This window comes from Malania oleifera, chromosome 3 (assembly GCF_029873635.1).
Source record: "Malania oleifera isolate guangnan ecotype guangnan chromosome 3, ASM2987363v1, whole genome shotgun sequence".
Lineage (NCBI taxonomy): Eukaryota > Viridiplantae > Streptophyta > Magnoliopsida > Santalales > Ximeniaceae > Malania > Malania oleifera.
The window spans coordinates 31301155-31312944 of NC_080419.1; the positions used below are offsets into that span (position 1 = coordinate 31301155).

Consider the following 11790-nt stretch of genomic DNA (forward strand, 5'->3'; position numbering starts at 1 on the left):
TCTCATTAAAATTTAGAAATATACGGATAAGAAATGAAGTTGTTGTTGACAATGTTTTTGCATATGCGATTGCTTCAGAAATTATTAATGATAATGAGCCTGAGCCTCAAACTGTAGAAGAATGTCGATATTGAAATGATTGGCCAAAATGGAAAGAAGCAATACAGGCCGAGCTAGACTCATTAGCCAAACGTAAGGTATTTGGACCAGTAGTCCAAACACCTGAGAATGTCAAACCTATTAGGTATAAATGAGTTTTTATACGTAAAAGAAATTAAATGAATGAAATTGTGAGATACAAGTTGCGTCTTGTAGTACAACGTTTCTCCCAAAGGCCTACTATAGGTTATAATGAGACATTTTCCCCTATTATGGATGTAATTACTTTTAGATTTTTGATTAGTTTAAAGGTTTCTTAAGGACTCAACATACGCCTCATGGGCATAGTAACAACTTACTTGTATAGCTCATTGGATGATGACATATATATATATATATATATATATATATATATATGAAAATCCTTGAAGGATTTAAAATGCCTGAAGCATATAATCCAAAACAATGGAAAATGTATTCTGTTAAATTACAAAGATCCTTGTATGGATGGAAGCAATCTGGACGAATGTGGTACAATCGTTTAAGTGAATATTTGTTGAAAATTGGATATGAAAATAATCTTATCTGTCCTTGTGTTTTCATTAAGAAGATAAATTATGGATTTGCTATAGTCACAATTTATGTTGATAACATAAACATAGTAGGAATTCCATAAGAGATCGCAACGACTGTTGACTACTTAATGAAAGAAGTTGAGATGAAGGATCTTGGGAAGACAAAATTTTGCTTTAGTTTTCAAGTTGAACACTTAACAAATGGAATTCTTATTCATCAATTATCTTATATAGAAAAATTTTGAAACAATTTTATATGGATTAGTCTTATCTATTAAGCTCTCATATGGTTGTTCGTTCACTTGATGTGAAAAAGGATCTTTTTCGTCCTCGAGAAGATGATGAAGAAGTCCTTCGTCCTAAAGGACCCTATCTGAGTACAATAGGAGCACTCTTGTATCTTGCAAATTGCACTAGACCAAATATAACTTTTGTGGTAAATTTGTGGACAAGGTTTAGTTCTACACCAACTCAAAGACATTGAAATGGAGTAGAACATATTCTTCTTTGTCTCCGCGGCACATCTGATATGGGTTTATTTTACCCAAAGGGAGTAAAGTCTGTGTTGAAAGGATATGTTGATGCAGGATACCTTTCTGATCCTCATAAAACTCGATCACGAATAGACTATACTTTTACATGTGGCGATGCTGCTATCTCATGGCAATCTGTAAAGTAATTGATCACTGCTACCTCTTCAAACCATTCAGAAATACTGGCAGCTCATAAAGCAAGTCATGAATGTGTATGGTTAAGAACTATAATCGAACACATTAAATAGACAAGTGGATTATCACTGGAGAATGACACGCCAACAATATTGTACAAAGACAATGCAGCGTGTATTGCAAAAATCAAAGTGGGTACATAAAAGGTGATAGAACTAAACATATTTTACCAACGTTCTTTTACACTCATGAACTTCTGAAGAAAGGAGATGTTGACATTTGCAAAATTTGTTTAAGTGACAACTCAGCAGATCTATTTACAAAAGCATTACTAATTTCAATTTTCAAGAAGCATGTACATGACATTGGAATACGACAACTTAAGGACATTTCTTAGTTGATTGTATTTTTTGGGGGAAGTATGAATATTGTACTTTTTTTCCTTCGTTAAAGTTTTGTCCCACAGGGTTTTCCTTAACGAAGGTTTTAACGAGGCATATTCATAGTATATAGTCATCCAAGGGGAAGTGTTGTAAAACATGTGTGTTTATGTGAATGACTATCTAGATAATATGTTACAACTTTTTCTATTCCCACATAATGGTTCATTATGCTGTTAACCTTTGGGATATCAATGTATTTGCCTATATAAGGATATGCTTTACAACAAAATGAGATAATAAGATGATTAGCAACATCTAGTTCCTGAAGAACTAGACTGTTGAATTTCTATTGCTCCAAACTTTTTTATATTCCTCTTTATTTCATTTACAACAAATATTTGAATTTATTTATAGCATAGCTTCCATATGTTACTAAAATGAACAACCAAACAATATTTTCTTTAATCCATATTGCAAACAAAATTCAAGAAGTTCACCAACTTCTTTAGGACAAGAATATCTCTACAAGGTTGAAATCCCTTTCTAATTTCTGTTCTTTAAAAACATTTTTACTATCAAGTAATAATTCTATTATTATTCATGCACCCATGTCTTCTTTTTTCTTTTCTTTTTTTTTTTTTCGGATAAGATGGTGTCCAAAGTCTTTTATACGAGAATTACTGACGCATCCCTCCGTCCTTCTTTGCTTAAATAGCAAGGTTAATTTCATTGGAATGTTTTAGCCCCAAGAACCAAGAAAACCTTAGTATACTAGTAAATCACCTTAGGGGGCTTATTCAAGCCCATACTATCCAACCTTTGTGATCACCATCTAATATAGTCATATTGAACAATTATCATACTAAGTAATTGATTATTAAATGCATAAGCATCATCGGAAAATATGTGACAACAATTTTAATGACCTGGTATATTATTCAACTTCAAAAAAATCGTGCTCCCATCTGGCACTTCACTTTCCTTGTAGAACTACTACTATATTTCAACTCTAATCCCAAAAGATCGAAAAGATACTCCGCCTTGTTTTCCACTCCTAATGAGTCCAAACTCCTGAAGGCAAGCCCTCGGATCATTTGGGTCATCATTATTGTGATATTTAAGAAGAAAATTGATGGTTAGAAGGCTAGATTAACATTGCTCTAATATAAGAACAATCGAGCTTAGTTTTTGTAAATTTGGAAAAGTTTAATTTTTTTTAAAACAAACGTTAGAGCGAGGAGTATAATTTCAAAAAACTAATTATGCTACGATAGGGGAGAATTTTTACTTTTTCTTTAACTATTTAATTGGCCCTCACGAGGAACAATTTGATTAAATATTCATTGCAAAAAAAGTTCCTACATTAGAATGACAACTGCTAGAAAATTTTAATAAGAGACCTTTAATTATATGACAATATGCCAATCTAATCCACTTGCTCATGCACATTTCCACAAAAAAAAAAAAAAAAGGAAAATCGCAGCTTGAACACCTTTTCAAAATCTTTATATAACATATATTATAACAAAATAATAACAAAATTGAAAGCACAATAAATCTATGGTCATGCATGGTGATGCCAGTTTGAATTGAAAAACTATGTGTATGTCACAATTGTGCAAACTGTAAGCAGCTAAATTGAAACTCTACTGTGCCTTCTCGGCCCCCACTCCTCTTTTCTGTCTTTGCCATTAACTTCCATTAATTCTTATATCTTCATTCTTCAATTGTTGTAACGATGGTGTTGATCTCTCTTATGGTACCTCACTAAGAATTCCTTTTAAATTTGCAAAAACATATTCTAAGAGTATTTGATTTGACATCACTTGAAAGGACAAGTGTTCTCAATCATGTTGCTTGTACAACACAGGCTATTGCAATATTAACCATCTATGCCTTGCCCTTTTTTATTTCCTTTTCTCTAATTTTCCTAAAATGTAGCCCCCACTAATTCCACTAGTGCCCAATCCATCACTTGAATACGAAGCAGAATAAAAAATAATAATAATTGAATTGGATAAGAAAAACATGTTTCAAAACAAGTGTTAATTAATTTATCATAAAAAAAAAAAAAATTATATAGCTAAACTTACAATGTTATAGCATTGATCTCTCCATAGCCCATTAGATTAAAACTCAACAATATCAAAAGTCAATGATTAAACAAAAAATGAAGGCAAACACGACCAACAACTATTCAAAAGAAAATTTTAGCCCAAAGAAAACCTCTATCCTTATCTAACATCACAAAACCCACAAAAATTTAGGCCTTAAGAGATTAATTCAAAAATTAATAAACAATAAAAAAATGATGCAATTAAAACCAAAAAAAAAAGGGAAAAAGTTGGCCCATATTCTTATCTTATGAAGAATAAGAAAAAAAAAGAGAAAAAAACCATCAACTAAATTATTAAAAGATTCAAATGAGTCAAGCATTCTATGGAACACTGTAATTAGTTTTGTATACAATGATAATCAATTAAATCCTTATCGAAGATTACAAAGCCCACAAAAATGTAGGCTTTAAGAGACAAATTAAAAAATAATAATAATAATAATAATAATAATAAAGTACAAAAAAATGAGACAATTAAAACCAAAGAAAGTTAAGAATATGTTGGCCCATATTCTTATCTTATGAAGAGAGAGGGAAAAAAAAAAAAAGGACCATTAACTAAATTATAAAGAGCTTCAAATCAGTCAAACATTCTACAAAAACACTCAAATTAGTTTTGGATATCATGATGATCAATTAAAGAGAGGTGGTTATAGTACGAACCTAAGATAAATTTACAAATATAGAATAGAGGGAATAAGTTTGATCAATCTCATTTTTAATGTTTTACTCATGAGAACTACTATATATTAATCTAGAACTACGTGCAAACTTGAATAGCAGATGCAATGTTAGAAATTGAGTTACACGGGTACAAGCAAAGAAATAGGAATGACACACTAGAATTGAAAATTTTGAAAGTAAAAAAATACAAAGGGCATTTAAAGCATCTAAAACATTCTATACTCCCAAACCTAACAATCAAAATAGAAACCTGTATGTACTCCATGGATTGGGTTTGATTGAAAGGTATGTAAGGTACTTTATACATAAATACATTCCTTTTCATCATAAGCAATATGATAATTGGTAATCCTTTCAATATACGCTAAACTAAAAGAAAGCTCACTAATATTATTGTGAGCAAATCAATTAGGTTAAATCTTGCCTTCATACACATCCTTGAATTTATGGCAACTCACTTAAAAATAAAGTTCACCATGAGACGTTTAAGTCATGAAAAAGCCCTAATTTCATTTCATCGTAGTAAAGCAAGCAATAAAACAACTCATATCAAACTCTAAAAAAAGAAAAAAAAGAAAAGAAAAAAAGACAATATATGCATTTAAAGATATAAAGAAAAGTTAATGTTGGAAGCAATTGTGCTAGCAACCATGACCTCTATGTACTTCTTTAGTGGCTCGTTGGTGGAGCCACTAGGATCGCCTTGGGTGAGCATGCTGATGATGCTAGAAATCTTGACATCACAAATGGTGACATAGAAGCCCCAAAAGATGCTTCCCCTAATGTTTGTGGTGTCAACAATTAGGGATGTCAAGAAGGACAAGGCCACTATTGACGAGGAAGCATACTTGCATAAAGATGCAACAAGAGTTGAGGTAGGAGAGATTGAATTGATATTGGAGTTTACACTAATTGCTGATTACATGACATCGTAAAAGATTTGTGAGTTCAATGGAAGGAAGTTATAGGAATGTGGAGAGCATATCATTCGGAGAAGGCTAAAGGCCATAACGGTGGGACAATAGGTGTTCTTGTGTCAAGATTTGAACAAATTGTCCACAATCGCCAAGGACAACCGAAGAAGTGTACAAGAAGCCATTATGGGGCTGTTAGTCCTACATTTTGGAATATAAATGGCATTTTAATTTTGTATGGATAACGAATAGAGGGAAAAATAGGAATTTTATTTTTTGTAACTAACAAAATTTTCCCTTTACGATTTTATAAATAGGTTAATTGACCACAAGAAATTAACGAAAGTCCCATTTCACACATTGACCAAAAAAAATTAGGAAGATGAACTTTTTGGAGCAAAGGCAGAGAAATGTTAACCTGGGATTTCCAAGTAGGTAGCTGGAGACTTCGCTGGAAAATTGTCACTCAGAAAGCTCCAACATGATTAATGGGGAGATTTTGCAAATCTTTCTAAAATATAAATTTATCAAGAACCTATAAAAATTAATAAATAGCACCGTTGCACTGCACTCCTTAAACTGACCTGTGCCACTCAATTTACTGTTGACCATCAAAACACAAAATAGTAGTTTTTTAATTGTGAGGTGACGTTTGATAGAGGAAGGGAGAAACAAATTTGTCACTTAATCTTTATTTCATTCCCATTCCACTCATTACTTCTCCAGCAAGAAGCATTTTCGAAGTCCTACCCAGGATTTCCTGCAAAATATCACCTAACTTTTACATCTCAAATATAAGAAAACGATAATTATGTTAGACATTTTTGGCTGCTTTAACAGCTTTGCATATATAATTAAGTTGATTTAGGATGTTGATCCCATCAGCTATAAAATTACAAGCAAACAACAGATGCATCCATATTCAGCCAAACAAACGACATACGCACGCCCCACGGGCATTCCTCATGATAAAATCAAACTATTTCATACGTACTACATAGATGCTGCAGCCTTTATTTATAGAAGCATCTCTCCATTTTTTTTTTTTTTCCTACTTCCATTTATTGACTTATGATCAATTAAGGGGGACAGAATCGGGATGGATAGGTGTCTGTACTGGGGGTGTTCCCTCCTGATCGGGACTCTGATCAGCCGGCAGCCCAGGATCCAGCTTCCGCGGCAGCACTGCTCGTGCCTTGGACAGCAGTGGCTTGTGATCTGCAGGAAGATCTTCCTCCAGTAATTGTGGCGGCTTGTACAAAGCAGGAGGCGGTGGCGGTGGCGGTGGGAACTCCGGTTTTTGTGGAGGCGCCAGTTCAATAGTCGGTGCAGTTGGGTCGGAGACAACGAGAGAGGGAGTAGTGAGGACCACCACCCCAAGAAACAATATCAGCCAGTGGGTGAAAGACATTAATGCATGCAGGGGTGCGGACTCATGTGGTGCATTCCCCCTAACGACATGAGACTGATTTTATAGTCATTTTGCGGCTTCATCGGCGTGACATTTGTCAGATATATAGACCGTCTTAGGCAGAGAAAGATTATGTCCACGTAAAATTCTAGTAGACAGAAATTTTTTCTACCTCTATATGTATCCTAATTCCTTGCCTACCATTATATATATAGATGTGCGAAGATCAGCCGTTGATTATGTTTGGAATAGAAAGAAAAGTGTATTATCCTGTACCAAAACACAGATGACCCTTTGTGCTATAAATAAATAAATAAATAAAAAGAAGAAGAAAATAAATGACGCGCACATGCAAAAGTATGACGCATGTTGGAACGCACCCTCATATCAGGAGACATGCTTGCATGCCTAAAGTTGTCTACGTTGATTATTTATGTTTATAATTTTGTGGCTACTATCACCGGCAGACTTAGACTTTTTTTTTTCTATTTTAAAGACGTAATAAAAATTTTCAGTAATTAGAACTGGTCAGGCAAGCAAGGAGCTTGATGAACTCGTGAAGGCAAGTACAAAAGTCTCTGGAATGAAACAAACCGGGTCTAAACACCCGGACCTACAAATGCAAGACAAATTTATTTTGGCATACAAGTACTCAAAATAACTGTGGATACTTTTGGCGTATTTTCGTTTCCGGTTTCCAATAAACTTTCTCAATCTCGTGGTTCCGCCACAATACTTTCATTAATGGTATCTCTTTAGTATGAACCTTCTGAACTTTATGGTCCAGAACGTGAATAGGTATCTTCTCATACGCTAAAATATCCCTAATTTCCAACTCATTATAGCTGATAACATGCGATAGATCCAGAACGTACCTTCTCAACATGGATATGTGAAACACATCGTGGATCCTCGAGAGTGCTAAGGGTAGTGCAATCTTATAGGCTATCGAACCCACTCACTCAAGTACCTCAAACGATCCGATATACGTCGGGTTCAAGTTGTCCTTCCTCCCAAATTTCATTACCCCTTTCATTGAAACGATACGCAGAGATACCTTACCCCCACTTCGAACTCTAACTCATGGCGTCAAACATCTATTTAACTCTTCTGCCGTCTTTGAGCTACACTTTTAATATTTGATTATTAAAAAAATGAGAAAGAAAATAAAAATTACAAAATTAATGGACAAAAATTAAATTTTATATATATCATCAACATTTAATATTTTTAAATTTTTTAACAATTGTGAATGCAATTTAAAACATTGGTTCAACATGATGACCTACATATACTAATTTCTAGACTATATAACTTGAAGATATAGCAATGACATAAATTTGTGAGAAAGACTTATATTAATCAACATATGGATAGTGGAGAGTTGTGTCTCATAGTTGGAAAGATTATTCACAACTTAATGTTTAGGTAGACCTATGGGAAATTTCTGAGCTCTCTAGTGTCTCCTTATAACTCTGGTGGGAGGTTTCCTAGTATGGTATAATAAAGATTTTTTGAGTTAGGACATAATGTTATTATAATATTATATGAGGGCATTTATAATCGCATGGAAAAACTATAAACATAATAGTAGTTGGGGTTGAAACCCAAAAACACTCATGATGATACAATGAATATTTTGCAGATCCCTTGAATATAAACAATTGTAAACCCACGCAATTGTGCTCTTACTTTCTTATATTTTTATTTCAATTTGCCAACTATGTATATGTTTATAACCATATGATCTGTTTCACAAATAAGTATTCATTTTGAAAACTTATTTAAGCATTAGTCATTACATATTCGTGTGGAAAGTCATAGGTTCAAATCTTAAAAATTTGGAAGCATTCTCGGGAGAAGGATTGACTGCCATCTATTCTAAAGTCTACCTTCTAATGAATTGAAACATATATATATATATATATATATATATATATATATATATATATATATATTAGTTGCTGGAAATCATATAAAACTTAAGAGGAAATAAAATAAAATAAAAAAGCCAAATGATTCAACATTGACATACATATTTAAAAGGTTTTGTTATTCTCAAATTTTGAAAATGGATAGTAAGAAATTTTAAAATAACAGATAGTCTTGTTGAAAATGCATATCGGTGTGAGACAATTGTCATTAATGAAATTATAAAAAAAAAATTTAATATTGCTCTTATGAGTATAGTTTTTTGTGGGTTTAATTTGAACTTATGTAGATTTGAAAAAAATTCAAAATAATTTAGACTTAATGACCTAAACAGGTTAGGTTGGTATTCACTATTTGTATCAAGTTGCTACCCATGAGGACTTCCCTCATTTTAAAAATTTGGCCTTCCAATAGTAAAAAAAAAATTAAAAGAAAAATGATATTTTAGTCCACCGAATACAATTTTATATGGTGATTTGTTTATATCTACACAATTTTAAATTCAAAGGCCCAATCTTGCATTCTAAAGAACACTTGATCTAAAATCTGTAAAAAGATTACAAAGTCAACGCCATTTTCTTTTTAAAGATCAAAATGGTTTAATAATAATAATAATAATAATAATATAATAATAATAATAATAATAAGGAGAAATTAAAGTAGATTATACGAGGAAGGCTTTGGAGATGAAGCTCAACTTGCCCTTAAACTTACAGAAACACCTCTAGTTTTCAAAGCAAACTCCATCTTTTAATCCCAACTTCACGAATTTCCCTTCGGTTCCACCCGAGCGAGACCCAGGTTCCCTGATTCTGCCTTGGACAATGACTCCTCCACCGAAGGAAGATTCTCAAGATGAAACTCACTTCTTTGAATCTATTTCCCAGGACATAGTGAAAATTCTCATGAACGATGACAGAGAAGAGAAGTTGGGTGCTTTTGTCGACCCTTCAGCTCTCAGAGCCACGGAGAAATCATTTTACGAAGCTCTAGGTAAGAAGTATCCTCCCTCACCTAGCCACCTCACTCTTTGCAATCCTGTTGAGAAATTTTCATGCAATTATAATGGTTCCAACAATTTTATTTTTCAGTCCACTTATCAAATGCCCTTCAGTTCCAAGGGGATTTTTGATGATGGATTGACGAAGCCTTTTGTAACTACTAATCCTTCAAGTAGTAGCCGGGATGAGTCCATTTTAATGCAGTTCAGAAAAGGGGAAGAGAAAGCTCGCAAATATCTTCCAGTTATTGATTTTGATAGCCATGATCTAGTGGTAGAGAAGAATGATAAAGGTGATTCAGATGCAGAAGAAGAAGAAGAAGAAGAAGAAGAAGAAGAAGAAGAAGAAGGAGGAGGAAGGTCTAATGAGCACTTGGCGGTTTATGGCGAAGTGGAAGAGTTATCAAACATGCTTCACCAGGTTTTTATCTTTCCTGACACAGAAAAAGAGCATTCAGAGTGCACTGCTAATGAAGATTCCAAGAATAACCGAGCTAGTGGATTGATTAGTGGGAAAGATCGAGCAAAAAAAAGAAGAAATGTACTAGTGGATTTAAGTGATCTGCTTATTAGTTGTGCAGAAGCCCTAGCTGGTACTGACATTAGGACTACTAATAAACTTTTAAAAGAGATTAGGCAACACTCTTCTTATATTGGTGATGGATCTCAGAGGATGGCACATTACTTTGCCAATGCTCTTGAGGCACGCTTGGCGGGTACTGGGGCTCAAATTTGTGCGGATATGTATTCCAAGACACCACCACCTATTGACGTGTTGAAATTCTATCGATCTTTTGTCTCTGCCAGTCCATTTGGAAGGATCTGTTTAAATTTTGCAAATCAGCACATTTTGGATGTGATTGAGAAAGGAACAAAACTTCATATTATAGATTTTGGTATCACATTTGGATTCCAGTGGACCATGATTGTGCAAGATCTCTTAGCTAGAGTTGGTGGAACTCCTAATCTTCGCATTACAGGCATAGAGCCTCCTCAACATGGTCCTCGAAAAGCACAAAGAGTCGAGGAAACAAGGCATTGTATGGAAAAATATTTTGAACAGTTTAATATCTCATTTGAATATAATGCTATAGCAAAAAAGTGGGATACTATTCAGATTGATGATATGAAGATCAACAAAGATGAGGTCATTGCTGTGAATTGTCTATTCCAATTTGAGATTCATCTTCCCGATGACACAATTGCATTGAACAGCCCAAGAAATATTGTACTGGACCTAATTCGAAAAATAAATCCCAAAATATTTATCCATGCTATTAGGAATGGATCTTTCAATGTCCCCTTCTTTGTTAGACGGTTCCAAAAGACAATATACCACTATTCCGCATGGTTTGATATGATGGATAAAATATTTACCTGTGAAAGTTCAATTAGATTGATGTATGAGCAAGGGACGCTTGGGCAAGAGGTTGTGAATACTGTAGCATGTGAGGGTTATGAGAGGATTGTGAGGCCTGAAACATATAAGCATTGGCAAGCTCGTAATACAAATGCTAGATTTAAGCAGCTTCCATTAAGTAGGGAACTTGTGAAGAGATTAAGAACGAAGGTGATGTCTATGTATGACAAAGATTTTATGATTGAGGAAGATGGTCACTGGATGCTCCTGGGGTGGAAAGGAAATATATTGCAAGCTTTTTCTTGTTGGGTTCCAAATGAGTATTAAAGGCATTTTTCACACAACTTAGAACTGGTGAGTTTCTGTCAAGTTGGAGTATAGTGTTGTATTTGATCCCCATGATGATTTAAAACAATTTACACCCCTTTTCATGACCAAAAAACTACAATTACATTGTTTTAACTAATTAACTTGCATGTCTTCCAATTTTCCTATTCAATGTTTCCTTTGTTTTTTGGATTTGTTCACCTGTAGTTGGAATTGTATAAGAACTGGAGGTTTCTCAATGCCTTTGTAGTTTGAACATTTTTATGGTTGACACCTTTGTAAATTTATGTTAATTCTTGGATTTATAACTAAAGTAAACTA

General features: G+C 33.7%; 1 protein-coding gene across 1 annotated transcript; it reads left to right on the forward strand.

Annotated features, from left to right (window-relative positions):
• Window positions 1-9606: 9606 nt before the first annotated feature.
• Window positions 9607-11469, forward strand: LOC131151250 (scarecrow-like protein 33). The gene is made up of 2 exons (XM_058102504.1): window positions 9607-10075; window positions 10226-11469. The coding sequence occupies exons 1-2, from the start codon at window positions 9607-9609 to the stop codon at window positions 11467-11469; spliced, it is 1713 nt and encodes a 570-aa protein (XP_057958487.1).
• Window positions 11470-11790: the final 321 nt, after the last annotated feature.